Here is a 17,860-nt window from a genome sequence, read left to right as displayed (position 1 = left end):
CTCTATGTAGTCAATTTGGATTACAAATTTGGCTTGGTTAAGGACTTGAAAATATGGCCCTTTGCTACTAAGAATTAAATCTGTTATGAAACAGTGATGAATGCAAATTCCCCCACCCATTTACCAAAAATAGAAGTTACTAAGGCAAATGAGAAAAAAATGTGATATTTGGACCTCAGCAATGTAACAATGAAAACTGGGACTACCAACATAGTATTATCCTCACAATAATATCATAATACCAAATGGAATATTACTTCCAAGCAGGAAAGGCCAAGTATCACTGTCTGAGCATATTTGATTGCCACTGAATTTGTGCCATAGCTAGATTTAAATAAAATAGTGCACTGGTTTCATTTTTACTAGAGTGAACTTTAAATATTTTTTCATAACCCTTACTTAAAATCACAAATATTCAGTATCTTAATATCACATTTTTTCCCTGTCCAAGGACAAAACCTCCTAATATCTGGGTAAAATATGCACAGGAAAAACAATCAATGCAGATCTTTACTTTCTAAAGAACCAGAATCAAAATACTTGGTTTGTCCAATAAGAAGTACAATATAGCACAAAAGTTTTGAATTTTTCTTTGTTAAGTGAAAACACGGCAGGGGTGCGATTTGTAAAATGAAAGAACCCCCACTTCCCCTGAAAACCAAGCTCTAAAGTCACGTAGCAGAAACATGTCATTTAAAATTAATGTTCCAACAAAGTATTTTTTTGCCTGATCTCCCAAGTAAGTATACATATTAAAATATTAATCTTTGTGGTTAACTTTACTCAGCTGGGCAGTAATGGAAAGGTCTACTCACCTGAGTAAAGTTACTCGCTTTCTTTCAGGATTATGTCCTTCAATAGTTACAAAAATAGTTTCATAGTATATATGTCTTTTAAAATAAAACTTTGTTAGCTAGTTATATCATAGAATTTACAGTCCTTGACATTTTACTGCATATGTTTGCAGAAAGACAGTCCAAATCATTAAACACAAAAAAAAGAAAAGAAAATATAACAAGAGTGTGGTCAAGAAAGCATAACTGCACTTTCCTACTTATCAGCAACAGCGCAAAAAATTTCAGAGGGCCCACTTGTGACTCTAAAGGCTTCTGCAAAGCAGTGCTAAGTAAGACACAATGCAGATGGCTCTAAAAATTCATGATCCACTAAAAGGGAAGGCATACAACAAAGACCCTGTGCTGACTTCTAAGTGATTTGGAATAAAGACTGTCAAAGAGATGGGAGCCCCATGAGATGAAAAACTCACGTCAGCAAAGCGAAAAAAGCGTTGCTATCTAAAACAATGCTGCAGGAGAGGCGGTGTTGTAGTCTGTCATCACACAGTATATTAACATAGTCTTTGAGGTTACAAAAGAAAAATGCACCCACATGCTACTTGCTTATCGAAGAGAGCTCAGTGGAGCTAATGGCCTGTCTGTGATCACAGCCCAACAGGAAAACTTCAGTCCCCAAGTCCCTTCCAAAAGTGAGAAAGGGAGGGAGAAGATGTAAGGATGCTTATGAAATAGCAGCACTAAAAATGGTCTGCTCCGGTAACACAGTGGTAGTGAGAAAATTCAAATATGTATGAGCATACTGTTGCACAGAGATTGGCTCACAACATGGATACAACCCTGTTCTCAGAGATGCAAGTAAAGCCCATATTTTTGGCATAGGAAGGAGGGGGATGCTAGCCAGCAGGCTACAGGTGTGTGATTTAGATGATGGCAGAGCTTTTTTCATACGTTCAACTGTGCATTTCATTACAGAACTGCAGGACAGACTGTAAATTTGCAGGGCATGTCAAACTCATACAAGCACCAAGGATTCCCCATTTTCTTTTCATATTAAAGCTCCTACTCAAGAGATTTCTGCAACCTAGTTCACACACAGACGAAAGCTTAACTTTTTTCTCAGTGATAGCCAAGTCAAGAGGAATTATTACAACAGCTCAGATAACCTATTGGCAGCCACATCGTGTGACAGACCCAGAAGTAGCTTCAAAGCTGCCAACCCAACTGCTTCTTTTTTGTCCTGCCAAGAACGAAATGCTAGGTTTAGAAGAGCTCGTGCTAGTTGTAATCTGGCTTCTGTGATTGCACCCAAAGAAATGGCAAGAGGAATAGTGAAATGCACGGAACAGTGAATAGCATATATTTTCCATATTATGTACCTCTTCTGGGTTTCTTAAAAACATTGAACGCATTTTTAATTTCATGGGACACAAAAGGTATTTTCCTTTCTTGTCAGTGCTCTTCCCCTTAATTTCTATTGCATTTCTCTCTATTCTATCATGATATTCTGGTTGATGCTATCTTTCTGTACTGTTGTGAAGCTGACTGGCACTTCAATGAACGTGTGTATCTTAGTTATGGTTTGGTCATACGATTACTTTGCACATAATGGAAACTGGCCTAATAAGAAGTGAATTTTTTGTTAACTTTTCTTCGGGTTTGTCATGCTGGGTTAAGGGCGAAAGTATTGATATTAGCCTTCTGAAGAAAAATAAGAAATATGGTTCTTATTTCCCAACCAAGCAAGAATCTACTTGCTTGCCCACAAATTTTCTTTCTGAGAATTGTAATGTACTCAGATCCCAAAATGAGTCTGTGGGTTGCCTGCAGGTTTGAGGGACCAAACTTGGAACTGTCACGCTAACACAGTATCAGCAGAAAAATTTGTCAATTTGCCAGTGACTGACAGGCCCAAGTTTGTCCTTCCTACTACGGAGGACCACAATCCCCAAACTTTTATTTCCTGAAGAATTTGGATATCTTCAGATTTTTGTCCTCGGTGGCTTTGGAAGAATTACTCAATCTCTCCACCTTATTATCCTAAAGGATAAAAAAAAGGTTGCAGTGAATACTGGCTAGAAGGAAGTATTTCTTTATTAGATAGAGGATGCTGTGGGAAAAACAAAGAAACTGGGATTCTGCTTATAACTTAGCTGTAGGCTTCTCTGTGACCTTCAGCATCAGCTTTCTACTTGTAATATTAGTACTGAATTTCCCTACTTTTCAGAAATGAGTAGATGTAAAAGATAAAACAAATTCAGATCTTCTTTCAATACGAAAAGAATAATGGATTATTGTTTATTGTACTGGGATGTTTACGATGCTAAGGATAATTAACATGGTGTTTTCCACTTACTTGATCTCATTTTCATAGTTATCTGATGAGGAAGCCCACAGCTTACACTTTCAAACATCAGTGCACCATATTTTAAAACAAAATATTCTATCACATAAAAAATGCACTCATTTTTTTAAACCACACGTTAGAATGCAAAATGAGTTTATGTCTTTCAGTAAGATAGTCTCTTAGTATCTATCTCCTGCTTGGCACATCGAGTAGACATCAGCCCTGCCAACATTGCTACTCAGAACTTTCAGCTCAGTTAATACAAGGCTGTCAACGAATTGCATCATGAAGAGCAAGTGTTAGCTGTAAGGTCAAGGTGAAATTGGCTTAACCTCTTCTGATTTTGGCAATCCAGAATTTTATCTCTACTCACTGCCTGGCCTGGAATACCAATTAGAATAAATTACCCATATTTTATTTACTGCTACTCCACTGGCAGCTACCATAACAAAGGTGCCATCACTAAATCGTCTTCCACGAATGTCTGAAATATTGATCTCCCTTGTCAAGGCGCTTTGAGCATTTATCCAATATGCTTTGAGCACATCTCCAATACGTTGTAAGAACAGCAATCACTTGCGAGTATGGTGCTGATCAGCCAGCAGAGGGCACATTAGAGGACGACCTATTATCATTAAGCCTAACGCTACATTGCCACTCCCCACCGTGTGGACCTAGAATTTAACTGGACTTGGTAAATGCAGTGAGGGACAGATTTTTGGTCAATGACAGATCAAATGCAATGAAGAGAAAGAAAAGATCATACACTGGCTTCATGGTGTTTTTTTGTTTGTTTTGTTTTTGTTTTTGAGTCATAACCCATTGCTCAATATGCAGATTTAAAATGCAATATTTCATTACAAATACTAAAAATATCTTCAGTATTGACAATGAAAAAATAGATCCATTCTCCTACCAGCTTGCTATAGTCTTCCATTTAGGTCAAGGCACTTTCTAATTTAAAATCTTAAGGAGTTTGTATCTTGTGTTTTCTTCTTGGCAGGATGAGTCTGAAAGCAAGAAATATTTCCCAATGGCTATCTCATATGGCCACAACAGCTGCTGGCATACCCTGAATCTTTTGTCCTTTAAAAACTCTTGCCTAAGTTGAGGATGAGTTTGATAAACACTTCTTATTTCATCCTCTGCCTGAAGTTGAACACATGGTTCCTCTGTGCAGGTTCCATTATAGTGAAATGAATTGAAAACATCCTATCAATTCATTTAGGGGCAAAATAGTAACAAACTACTTACTGAGACAGAGCTTGTGACTGACTCCCAGTTGGTTTCTGAGGCTGCATGCTGGAAATCATCCTAAGAGGAAAAACCCACAGGAAAAATCACCATTAAGGCAATGTCCTAAATTAACTGCAGAACCTAAAAAAAGTCTCAGTATTCTATACCTTTCACCTTTTTTAACCCTCTTCCATGAAAGAAGCCCTTGCCATGTGTCAATCCTAAACCTTTTCATAGGATAATGCTAATTGTCTTCAGTTTCCTCCCCTTTCTTTCTTTATAAACTAAGTCCCTGTAAGCTTGTTGGGGCAAGGATAGGTGTTATTAGTATTTTTAATAAACTGTATGGTGCTTTGCATAACAGCGCTTAATCTGGTCAACAACATTACAGGTATCTTCTAATGTAAATATCAGACACCACCTCTGTGTGTCTGTAATCAGAGTGCAATGCTCTGTGAAGTTACCCAAGTTGACCCACTCCAGAGATGATGTAGACATACTAATAGCCTGGGACTATTTAGCCATGGTGGAAGGCAGGGTAATCTAATCTGTTTGGAATGCAGTCCTAACATGACTAAGCTGCTTTTGGTGTTTGTGATGAATTAGACTTGCTCATCTGTGCAGAGCACTGAAGGGTGCCATCCCCTTTTTGTCAAAAAACACAGCCACAGTACAGTTGCATTAGAATTCTGAGAAGCACCCAAAAAAAAGGACATTTATGGTTAATTTCACAGAATCACAGAACAGTTGGGTTTGTAAGGGACTCCTGGAGATCATCCAGTCCAAGCCCCCCTGCTCAAGCAGGGTCACCTACAGCAGGTTGCCTAGGACCGTGTCTGGTTGGGTTTTGAACATCTCCAAGGATGGAGACTCCATAAACTCTCCGGGCAGCCTGTTCTAGTGTTCACTCTCCCTTACAGAGAAAAGGGGTTTTCTCATGTTCACACAGAATTTCCTGTACTTCAATTTGTGTCCATTGCTTCTCATCCTGTCACCAAGCACCACCGAGAAAACTCTGGCCCTGTCCTCTTTAGACCTTCCCATCAGATATTCATACATATTTACAAAATCTGCCTTGTGAGCCTTCTTTTCTCCAGGCTGAACTGCCTCAGCTCTCTCAGCCTTTCCTCTTATGAGAAATGCTCCAGTCCCTTAGTCATCTTTGTGGTTTTTCGCTGGATTCACACCAGCAAATCCATGTCTTTCTCACACTGGGGAGCCCATCACTGGACACAGCACTCCAGATATGGCCTCAGCAGTGCTGAATACAGGGGAAGGATCACCTCCCTTGACCTGCTGGTGATGCTCTTTGAAAAAAGGGATGGGATTTATCTCATCTACCTTTAGATACCTACAAAGCAGACATCTAATCTAGTCAGCCTTGTTTCCATGTATAGTCAACTGAAACTAGCATTTTTTGAATTGAATTCATCTGATCTATTTTAGAGGCCTAATTTTGGTTAACATGAATTGCATCCTAAAAATGTTTTTTCCTCTCCATTGGTTATTAAGGGAGCTTGGGATGACTAGCTTAAATGCAGATGTCAGAATTGTAGATATTGACAGTTGGTCAGCTAAATGCAAGCCTACTTCTCTGATCAGTGAAGGGCAATCATTACTAAAATAATGAATAAAACCTTTCTTTAATTTTTTCAGTTTTGCTCATTTCCAGATGGAAAAATTAAACTATGAAAAAATGGAAAAAAAGGCAGCACTGGAGAATGATCAACATGAATGAGCAGGTGAGAAAACTGAAGAGACAGCATACCAAGGTTTTCATTTATGATAACTGAATTCCATAATTCAAGGATTTAAAGAATACAAGGTTCAATACCTGGGCTCACCTTTTTACACTGACTTAGTATGTGCTGTGCATTTTTTAAGCTGGCAATCTAAAAGGGAAAATGGATGCTCTCTGGAGTCAATACTGTGTTGGATCGTACATATATGCACGTCTTCAGTTACTTCTTAATAAGGCAAACGATAAAACTGATCACATAATCTGCTAGTCCATCAATAAATTTCTCCCTTAATCAAGAAGAAACAGCAGGGTTCAAATTCTGACTTCAAAGAAATGGTTACTTTAATATTCTTAATTTCCTACAGAAAACTATATAAATGCCCTAAAAATCGTAAGATTTTTAATTCAATAATGTTACTGTTTCTTCTTCCTTAAAATGCTACTTTTCTTCAAACCTGAGACATCAAAGCTTTAGTGCTTTCTTTAGTACTTATGGTTAGTTTAAGTTAGGCCATCAAACTATAGTGTCACTAAGTGAGCAACAAAACTGCAGAGCTATTAAAATGTGACTAATTAGAGTGGCTATTTTCTTCTAAGAATATAGACGCAAAATATTATCAGTTGGCTACCTTGGCCCCATTCTTTTTTTGTTGCCCAGCTCTACATAAGCTACACTTTAAAACACATACAAATGGATTTAAAATGCTCAGAGATCCTCTGGTAACCTTTGCCAGTTGCAAAACTTGGAAATCATTTCCTCTCTGTCATTAGCTTCCATTTAGCACTTCCAGAAAAAAGTGGCATTGAGTTCTGAAGCATTATGTTAAAACAGGGACAATCTGCCTCATTGAATGTCTGGAGAAGACTGCAGACAAGGAATCATTTTCTGTTTGAAGTGACGGTCCCCTTGTGTTATCTAATTGTAGACATCAAAACTGTTTCTTTAGTCTACGATTCTTTGAGATGGCTGATGCCAGGGAACCACTCCAAAACCGTGACATCGATATGTGTACCACCTGCTTCCTGGATCTCAAACCTGATGACTGCACATTTTGACTCTGTGATTATATTTCATTTGCATAAACTATTCATGACTAGATGGCTTTGTTCCACCATCACTTAAGGCAGCTGCAATCATTCTTGGCTTCTCAGAGCTTTCAACCTCTACAGTTTGAAGATTATTATTATCTACGGCTTCTGCTCGCAGCTATTTCAAGTAATGATATCAAAGTGTTTCTCATCATTTCAAAACCCTTCTCCTTTCTCACCATTGTCCCTAACAGAACCTGAAGGACAAATCTATTTTCAGAACTATGCATTGAATTCACAGTACCTTGTTTATGTAGATTAGCACATGACTACTTGGCTATTGTTTTCTTCATTTGGCATTAAAACATTTAGTTAAACCACAATCATTTTACATCCTTTTTAACTGTATCTTAGGAAAATAGGGTGGCAATAATTTGGCTACATCACCCTGACAACAGTGCTTTTATTTTTGCATGAGTGTCATGGTAACATTACCTTACTTGAGATTTCAGCAAAGCATCATATTAGCTGTTCTACAAGCAGCAAAAATACAGGTAAAGCCAAAGGGTTACTAACCATCTTCTGACAGCAGCTACTATTATTGAGGGAAAACTATTTCCGTATCTCAGCTTTCAAAATTACAGCTCAGTGAGACAAACCCTGAATCAGTCCTCAGGGTTAAACATGTATGGGCATTGATGTATTGTTGGTGGCTCTGTTTCAGACAAAGATAAACTATTCTTTCCTTCACAGACTGACTTTGTCCACACCCTGTCTCCAACCAATGACATCAGATAAGTGAGAGGGAGTCATGGCGAATACTCTTTGTTTCACCAAGGGCTTTCAAAAGTGGAGATCATGAGGCATAATCTCTGCTCTCAAGGATATATGAAACTTAAAAAATAGAGACAGAGTTGGCTGCAGAGGGAGATGGTTTACAGCCTGCAGCTCCACAAACTGTAGCAGCACAGTCTCTGCCAGGGTCAAGCCACCACGCAGTTTGGCATTTTCAATGGGAATAGGGAGAGTAGCTGGTGCTGGAGCTGTTGGGAAGGCACCAGCGATGCGTTTGGGACCTGTAAACTCCAGTTTGAGTCCACGACTCACTCTACTGCACCATGAGTCCAGTAAAGTATATGAGTCCCCTTTAGCCAAGCTGAATTACTCTGTGGTCCTCAAATTAAGAACAAGAAACACTTTCTAACATTTCTGTGATTCCTGCTTTATCACTGTAATCCATTTTTTTGTCATCTCTGTGCTTGACATCTACCAGGCCTGATGCCTGTGATAGGCAATAACTGCCACAGGGTAGGAACAACATACCTGCAGCTGTCCATCCAGTGAAAAGAAGCAGCCCCAAGCTCTGCATATGCATCTCTCAATGCTTTCTCCTGCTCTACAGGTCCCAGACGTAATTGTATTAGGTTAGGTAAAAATTATCTATCTGCCAAAACAACTATAAACTATAGCTAATAAAAGCTGAGGGGATGCTCTGAGCTTTAAGGAGTAGGAAAGGTTCACAAGAAAAGACTTGTGATCAAGAAGAGCTCAGATAGCATCTTAGACTGATGGTCACAGCCTGCCTGTTTAATATGGTCCTCTCCTGAAGAAGCTGCATTCTCCATTTGGCATTGTAATGGGAGCAGAAAAGAAGTGAGGGGGGAAAAAGGTAAAAATATAGACATGTTCTTGGGCCAACTGAAAAAGAGCATGAGAAGGAGGAAGAAAAAAGTAAGGAAAAATGAGCACAGAGAAACTGAAAGTGTTGAGCTCTGTCTATCTACATTAGCTTTGTGCTATTTAGATGCTATAGCTACAAACTGTACAACAGAGCAGCAGCTTTTAGAAGTTTGCAGAGGTACAGGAAGAAGGGGATATGCTAAGGGAACTGGTACTGAGCAGCAATGAAGATTCTGCAAAATCAAATCAGAGGTGAAATGGGCATGTCCATTACAGTGGGAGGTCTGTAAGGTAAACCTGAGGTAAATTATAACATGAAGAAAAGGAGATTATCCTAACATTTAAATTAATAAAAGGAAACTCTCAGACAGAGGTATTTTTGAACAATACTGAACATGCATCTATAGCATTCAGCGCACGGCAAGTAAAATCACCTGTTTGCAGACAGGCAGGTGATAAGCAGATAAACTTATAATTTTAGTTGGTATATCAAGTCACCCTAATCTGGGCACGAGATTTTTCTTTTTCTTTTTCCTCGTAATAAGCCTTAGAACCAACACTTTCTCTGAAAGTTGAATTTACAGATATTACATTTTATATAGAAAATGACAGGTACTTCAAGCAAATAAAAATTAAGCTCAAATCACACTGCATAGCAGTAAAAGTGTTAGGTCAAGTAATAGGTAAAAGAAAAGTCATTCCATTCAAAAAAACACTGCGATAAGTACTCAAGTAGGTACACTTCTACTGGCTCATTGTAATTGCTCATGCAATATTTCAGTATAGTCCTATTTATGTTCTTAAAGACAAATAAAAAGATAGAGATGTACCCTCTGAAATACCTCTCTCTTTACCATACTTTCAATCCATTACATTGCTAGGTTTCACTTCCTTATCAGTGTGATATTTATTACTAGTTATTATAAGGATGTTCAAAGATACTTGCTTTCCTACAGCAGGCAACTGAGAGGTTGCATTTTTCTTATCTGCAGTAGCAGTAAAGTGGTCATTTCTGGTGATCAAGCTTTAAAATAAAAGATGATGAATTTGGAAAGCATACAACAATGATTATTTGTAATCTGGAAATCATGCCTTGCAATGAAAAACTAAATGGAGGCTACTATCTTTCAGAAGAGCTAGAGGTAACTTAACCTTGTCTCTCCAGATAATAATCTGCAGTTAGTTACAAGAGGCTATTACCAATGTTAACATGCTCTTTTATCTAGCAATGTGAGCATTTAACAAAATCAGGTGGCTGTAATCTGAAGGCAACGATATTCAAACTGGAAGTAAGATAATATTTTACCACTGATGACAACTATTACTGGAATAGATAAGAGCTGAACAAATAACTATAACCATATTGAATGTTTCTTTCTATTTTTAGTGTAGCCTTATGGCCATTTAAGACATCACTATTCTACAGTCAGTAACAAAAGGTCAGACAGCCACCAAAGAGTGCCTGATCCCAAATGCGATAGTATGATTCTTGCTCTATAGAAAAAGACATAAATTGAGTTTCTGAAGCCCAGCTGACACTACATATCAGTAGCTACAACCTTATTATCAGTTATGACTAAATTAATACTCTTGCAAAATGACATCTAAAATCACTCTTGATCTGTTCTGACATATTTACTGGTTATAGCTGAAAAGGAGGCACAAAGTGCTTAAATTTTTCAAAGTTTAAAGCTGTAATAATAATTTAGGTTACCTGCAGTTTGATATATTTCTTTATGAAAAGTCAAAGTAAAACTGAAGCAGAAAAAAAATATAAAAAGCAGTCGTGTTTGGTCAATACTTCTCTTCCTCCTTCACCTAGTTTTGGAAGTAGGTGTTGCTGGGTGTGTATTATGAAAGAACCCAAGACATTGACATTTAAATGATCTCTCTAAAAGGTCAGAGCATATTTGCCCAAGTAAGACAATAGCTGTGCCTTTGAAAAATCAGATGTCAGCAAACATTAACCTGCCTGTGAGATCCCCATCTGATGCACAAGCCCATGTGAGAATGGACAGGACTTTACTGGCATGCTATGCAAACTGTTCATTAGCTTTAATTTTTCTATTTATCATAGAGGCCTGTTCTTAGCTCTCCATGTACAAGAGATTTTGTTTGCTAACAGCTACTCTGGTGTGTACTGCAGTTAAGCAATTGTAAACAAAATATAAACCAACTAACTTTCATTGTAAGTATTCTGCAATCCTTCCTTTGCCATTTTTATCTGAACGGTGAATTTCAGCTCTGAATTTAAACACAGTGACAGACACCTTGAAAGGATATTCCTGGTCATCACTTCCAGCACCCTGATTATTTCAGACACTCCATCATCATAAACAGCTCACTGTCCATTTTGAATCTAGTCAGGTTTTCTTTGCTCCTCAAAATTCCTCAGACTGGATGGCTGTTTCCAGGCTAAACTTATCTTTATGTACTTATATACGTGCCAGTTTTGTCCTTTTTTTCCTCTCCAGGGTTTGCTTCTTGCAGTACTTGTGAAGAGATGCTGTATCTCCTCTCAACTTCTGTTATAATATATTAAGCAAGACAACTTCTCTTCATTCTCAATAAGAAATACTCTCTTTTCCCCCATTATCCTGTAGCTGTTCCCTGAACGCAGTCCAAGAAAGATGCAATTTCATTGTACTATGGGGACCAAAACCATACACAGCATTCCTGAAAAGATACAACTAGTGCCTCATTGATACTTTCCACGTCTATCACACGCAGAAGCTTTCTTCTCCCCTCTTTGTTAACTGGTGAAATCCATTTCACAGCAAATGTTTTTGTTATTAAGCTCTATGTGAGTGACCTCTCTCTTTGGGCTCTTGCCAAATTCTTGCATGAAATTCCAAACCAATCGTCTGGTTTTCAAGGTCATTCAGTTCTTCTGTGAAATTGTGACTGTCCCATTCACAGGCAATGCACTTCAGCTCTGTGTGCACTGCAAAATTCATTAAAATGTTACTCTGACAGGTTTTGCTATGGTCCCTAAGAAAGACTGGAAATAAAATCAGTCATGAGACTGACCCTTGAGGAACTCCCACTGGCAAGCTCTCTCTGGTTTGATACTCCCTCTCATTACAGCATGCTGTCACTCCTTTGAGTGCCCTGTGGTTCTTTTATTAATAGCCATCTTCTCCAGGATCAGTAATCGTTTCCTGTGTGGCACTGCAGGAGATGCTCCTCTGAAGTCCAGTCAGATATACAGAATTTCTTTCCTTTCAGACTATCACTCCAGTCTGGCATGAGCACCTTTGACAAACAGATATGAAACTTTTTATATTTTCCTGTGCCTTTCTATTTCCTGCTTCTATCTTCCTGTACCTTCTCTCATGACAAGTACCATATAAGCTTTCTAGGTCAGACTAATGAGTGTGCAGTTGCCCCGGTCATTCTCCCCACACCTGTGTTATAGGCCATTATTGCATTAGGTATTTCCACAAGAGCCCTGGTTCACCTTATCTCACTTAACAGACTGTTCCCTTTAAGTTATTATTATAGAGAAAGAGATCTTTGCTTGCTGAGGCGACTCTTCCCACCTAGGGCCTCAGATCCAAAGTGCCCATCTTCCAGGAGCAATGGAGGGTGCTGAAGGCAATTTGCCTTGTTGGTCACCTTGGGGCGGTGACTAAGGGTCCCCAGCTGTGGTCCTGCCCCATTAGAGCTGCTTGCTGGCAACCCTGCGACTCCAAGCGCTGACTCTGCCAGGCGGTGGAAGTGGCCTGGGGGAGGGGTATTACACTGCAGATCAGAGCAGCATACGGGAACAGCAAGGTGGAAAGCTCTCAGATCAGCCTCATGACTCAGTAATTCTCGCTGCTTGAAAAGAGTGACCCCGGAGTCTGCAACTCATTCTCAATTCAGAATCCAATGCCCTTGAGAGGACTTTGGTGAACTTCTGTCATGCTGACTGACAGGTTTTTGGAAGCAACCTCCCTGGTAATAGGCAAATTTGCCCTGAGCAAAATTGAAAAATGCTGACACTTCATTTGCCCTGTAGTGTCCAGGTGGGCAAAGAAGTCCTTCAGAATTAACAGAAGGCAGTGACAGCTGGTTATTTCGAGTCCTCCTTGCTGACATGACTCATTCCAAAAGGGAATGTACTGAGTGGTCCTAATTTGAGGGCTAGAAGGAAAAATATTAACGGAAGAAAACCTCATAGGAGATAGCTTTTTATTTTCTGTCTTCTTTCTGCTTGGCTTTCTACCTTTATTTATACATGTAAGCACATTCTATAGTCAGCTGAAAATAATCATTTACAAAGACAGCCTAATTTAATATAATATGCCAATTTTTCTGTGGTTCTGTTATGATGATATGCTAAGTGTTCTGATATGCACAATCAAATTTTCAGATGAGATTTAGGAGAAACAACGAGGAACAATAACAACGAAACACTCTAATGGAAGCCAAGCAAATTTAATTCTAAAGCTGAGGACACAATATAAAAAGGTACCGGTAAGGGACATTAGCTGTCCTAGCAGCAATCCCAGCCTATTGATTTCTTGTGAAAGTTCCATTTGTTTTTCAGCTCTCTCCCAGAGGATGCTGTTTAATTCTGCAGGAAGCATGCAGCAGAAGCATGTGTCATGTTTCACAGATAATGCAAAGCAAAACAATTTGTTTGCTTTGACTGGAAGGCATTGAGTTTTTAAGGACGACTCAAAATGACTGCTATAGAAACGTTCTAATATGAGAATCATACAAAAAAACAAAATATAATCTCTGAAGTATACGAGTACCATTTTCTACTAGTTTTTTTTAGTTTTCTGATGGGATCGAAAGCTGTTGATTTATTGCAAACAGCAAAGGATACCGCTTATTTTGAATTTAACTGGAGTTTAGTTAGAGTAAGGAAAAGAAAACTATTCAGATTGAACTACCAGCACCAGTTCTGTTCCCACTAATTGCCATTACTGTTCAAGCTAAATATAAGTACCTTTGAAACAGTCACACTTCTAATTTCTTTTCTGTGCTATTCTTACAGCCATCAGTTATAGGTAACATTAAGAATGAAGACTAGATAAAAAGAAAACATTTTAACATTTGCCACATTTTTGTGGACAATCTAACTAAATGACCTCAACAACTGTTGCATTAACTTACCAAAAGCCAGTTTGGGAAATCCTTCTACACAGTGAACTGCAATCATGATCTCAGGGACAGGAAGGTATATACTGGATCAGAATTAGTGCATAACATTTTATTTAAATTCAGATTAAATACAAGCATAACCAAACAGACTGAGGATAGCTATAGAATTACAATAGTCTAAGTATTTTCAAAGGGATGAAAATCAAGAGGAACTGTTTATTTCAGATTTATACTAATGACCTGGAAAATGTCACAGGAGTTGAAGTTGGAAAAAAAAAATTACAAATTGTGAACGCTATTTTATACAAAGAAATATGCTGGGACTACCAGAGGTCAGCAGCAGAGGTAGGAAAGAAAAATAAGCTTTCATTTAGAAGAATGTAAATGGAGAAAAAAAAAGAATCAGAACCAGATAGTGCATATGATGGCACACACAAACTCAAAAGGCCAAGAGCCTGGGCCGAGAAAAGAGGAAAAGCGTGAACCTAATCTGCAATGTGATGTGATGTTATGAGCACAAGGTGACTGGACTGCATACCCAGGGACGTCACAGGGGTGACAGGAGAAGGTTCCCCATATAACAAGAGGGATATCTCACCATCACAAATCACAACACTTCGGGTGCTCCCGGGGAAGGCAGGTAGAGGTGGGGGGGACACATCTTCGCTAGCGGTGGAGGAACACCTGACACCTGACTGTCTTTACAAGGTTCTCATGGCAGTAGAAGAGGGCCGTGCTCAGAAGAGACTTATCCAGAAACCAAAGACAAGTAGTCCCCAGACAACAGACACACCTAGTTACTTTTAATCTGTCTAGCTGTGATAACAGCATCAATGAAATTTTAACAGGTAGCTTTATAGTCTGTTTATTTAGGTGCCAAGGTGGCACCAAACTCATGCTGTAACAGCCTCGCAGCACTGGTCTGAGCTGGCTAGGCTGTTTCACAGGTACTTTCTACCTCCGCCAGTGATGCAGGCTTATGGAAAGAAACATGTGGAAAGTGCTCTTGTACCCTCAGGAAGAAAGACTTTGCTCGGTGATTCAAAAAAATCAGTGAATCTTTCCTGAACACCAGATATCATTTTTTGATCAAAACTACAGTCTGCTGATGTTTTACTGCTGGGTTTAATACAGCCTTCCTGGCCACCCTGCCCATCTTTGTTCAAGATGACAAACTCTCTTGAACAGCCACTGCAGCATTAACTGCTGCATTATAAACACTTTCTGTGCTTTTAATCTATTTTTTAGTGCACCTGGAAAACGTACCTCAACCAGCACTGCACTAACAATGCCAAGTGCAGAAAGTTGCTGCTAAGATGGAGAGTGTTTACTTTCACTGTTGGTGACGGAGATAAATTACATATAAAGGAAGCAGAGTGCCCTATTTTCTGCTCTCTTCAATTATGTGTCCCAACTGCTTTTTTCTTCTTTTTCTTCCATCGAAGCTTGATAATACCAATTTTTCTGTATAAACTCATGACTATGCAGAAAAGGGATGTAAGGCCTGAGTGAGAACACGATTGATATATACAGGCCCTCTGACTGTTAATCATGAGCATAAGATAAGCACAGAGGGCCTTGTCATGCATGTATAGAGGACAGGAGGCTCAGAACTAATATGAGCATACATTACATTGAACATTTGGAGAGCTCCTGAATTGAGAATCTCATTTCCATTCAGTTGCAAAAGTTCCACCGCATCTGCAAAAACAGCAGTTGCTTCCTGTTTGGTGTAGGTACCAATACTTACACAGCATCCACAATTTCTGTTTACTGCTAGAGACAGCAAAGTTTTCAGCAGCATATTGCCATCATTAGCTTTTTTCAGCATGTAACACAATGCATAGGAAGCAATTAGACCACCAGTCTTCCCAGTGCCTGAGTTAATTTTTTTTTTTTTTGTTTCAAGTTTATCTGCCAGACCTCGGTATAAGATAAATTTGTGGTCCAAAAGCTGTTGTTTTACCCTGTCTTATACTAGTTGAAAACTTAGCCTAATTTCTTCCAGGCTATTTTCCTAAGTTTAGGAATTCGTTTGTTTGTTCCTTTGATCTTTTTCCAAAGATAGGATACTCGTTTAAAAATATCCATAGGTCTGCAAACATTGAACTCCTCATGGCTCTCAGATGGCATTAACTATTACTTGTGGTGCTGTCAGTCAGTAAAGAGAAAATGAAATAAAAGACCACTCTCCAGGTAAAAACTTTCAGGCTACATCTGTATTAGTAAATAAAATGAGCTAGAGAGCAATCAGACATGGCATGCTTCATGCCCTAGTACACAACTATTATCCTGCAAAACAGAGTGGCCCCAACAAACTGCATATTGGAAATGGCCCCAAGCCCATGCTCACCCCCACCAGTCAAAACCATGGCAGTGATGTGCTAAAAATCTACCAGTGCAAACAATCATGTGTATATGCTTCAGCATTTAGTCATTATATGCCTAACAGCTGGGCTTTAACAGTCCCTGGAATCAAGATTATGTAATAAAGACCTTTCTTTTTAGAAAAACTTCCACTGTAGAAACATTTTGTTACTACATATAATCTGAGAAATACATGAGAACACCAATATTGATTAAAAATAAGCATTTTTATAGTTAACAAGATAAGAAGTATTATTAAAAAAGGCACCTGGGGCTTAAGAGCTCCGCAGAACCTGGAAAATAAGTTTTGCCTGCCACAAAATGTCAGTTTGTATGTTTCAAATATTTCCCCAAGCAAAAATTATGAAAAAAAAAAATCCTGCTTTCAAGGATCACAGAAAAATTGAATGGCATTTGATTCTACTGAAAATGAGCTGACAAGAAAAAGTCCACAGATCTAAAAAATATTTTTAGATTCCAGTGCGCAGTTGCAAATTCTAGTCCTATATAGTTACAGCATCAGAGTGTCTCTAATTAAGCATTGGCCGGGGACCAAACTGACCATCAAAAAAAAAAAAAAAAAAACAGGACTGCATTTTTCTCAGTATTACAAAAGATAGGAAATGTAATAGATCTAGCTTTCTTTGGCATGGCATATTTAAAGCTTATGTTCAAAATCAGTTCTGCCTGGAGAGAAATACGTGGGTTCAAAAACAGACAAAGGACTGTAGGCAGAGAACTATGATAAAAAACAAGGCACTGGGTTTGAGGAGGGTTTTAGTGCAGTGGCACAGAGCTCAGCACCAAGCAAGGGCTTATTTTACATAAGAACATGTCATGTAACCAAAAATTTTCTAATAAGATTTATCCTATCAAGTCTAAAGTGACAGGAGCCCTGCAACTAAGAAAGGATGGGTGTGAATACGTATCTGTCACCTGTGCTATTATGATAACATATATGGACTTTACAAACTGCTCAAAGCAAAACAGAAGCTGTAAATTTAAGAAAGACTTATGCATAGAAAATACAAACTAGATTTATACAGTACTGCAACTGTCTTTGGCAATATGGTGTACAGCATGAAGGTCATTTAAGTTAGAAGCAAAGTGCTGAATAAAGAACAGCACAGGCTTGCAAGCATACAGGCTTCTCCAGTGCAGAGGATCTTTTCTGATTGCATAAGCCTGGAACGCAGTGAGTCAGATTAAGAATAAAAACTGGTAAAAGGAAGCACACTCATCCTGAGAGTTCCAGTCACGATGCAGCCCGAGGAGGTGGAAAGGGATGAGAATAGCTACTGGCCTTTTCCCACCTGCCAGACTAGCTGAGAGGAGTAAAGAGAAACTCAGTGGCTCAGCATGACCTAGAACTGAGGTTTACTATTGCACTTTTTCCTTTCTAATGCTGTTTTCCATCTTGTATTCATAAATTTTCTTAAACTAGAGGGAATCTCAGGTAAGTCTGACCAGCACAGAAAAAAAAAAATGCATCCAAATAAAGCAGCGCAGCAGACAAACCCCTTTGCTTAGTAATCTCAGTTTGGCAGCGCAGTCCACATAACCAGTAGA

At 38.8% G+C, this 17,860-nt stretch overlaps 1 protein-coding gene across 7 annotated transcripts in view; it reads right to left on the bottom strand.

Annotated features, from left to right (window-relative positions):
• The window catches only part of PDGFD (platelet derived growth factor D), a 149,961-nt gene that overhangs the window by 27,419 nt on the left and 104,682 nt on the right, over window positions 1-17,860 (bottom strand). For 5 of the 7 annotated variants that reach the window (XM_009678437.2, XM_009678439.2, XM_009678438.2 and 2 more), the window contains one exon: window positions 4,396-4,455. The exons of the other annotated variants lie outside the window; for them this stretch is intronic. In XM_009678437.2, coding sequence (XP_009676732.1) covers window positions 4,396-4,455 — 60 coding nt within the window. The remainder of the gene's footprint in view (window positions 1-4,395; window positions 4,456-17,860) is intronic. 7 annotated transcript variants of the gene reach the window in all.

Source organism: Struthio camelus, chromosome 1 (genome assembly GCF_040807025.1).
Source record: "Struthio camelus isolate bStrCam1 chromosome 1, bStrCam1.hap1, whole genome shotgun sequence".
Taxonomy (NCBI): Eukaryota; Metazoa; Chordata; class Aves; order Struthioniformes; family Struthionidae; genus Struthio; species Struthio camelus.
The sequence above is the reverse complement of the archived record's forward strand: the minus strand, read 5'-3'. Positions and strand labels throughout refer to the sequence as shown.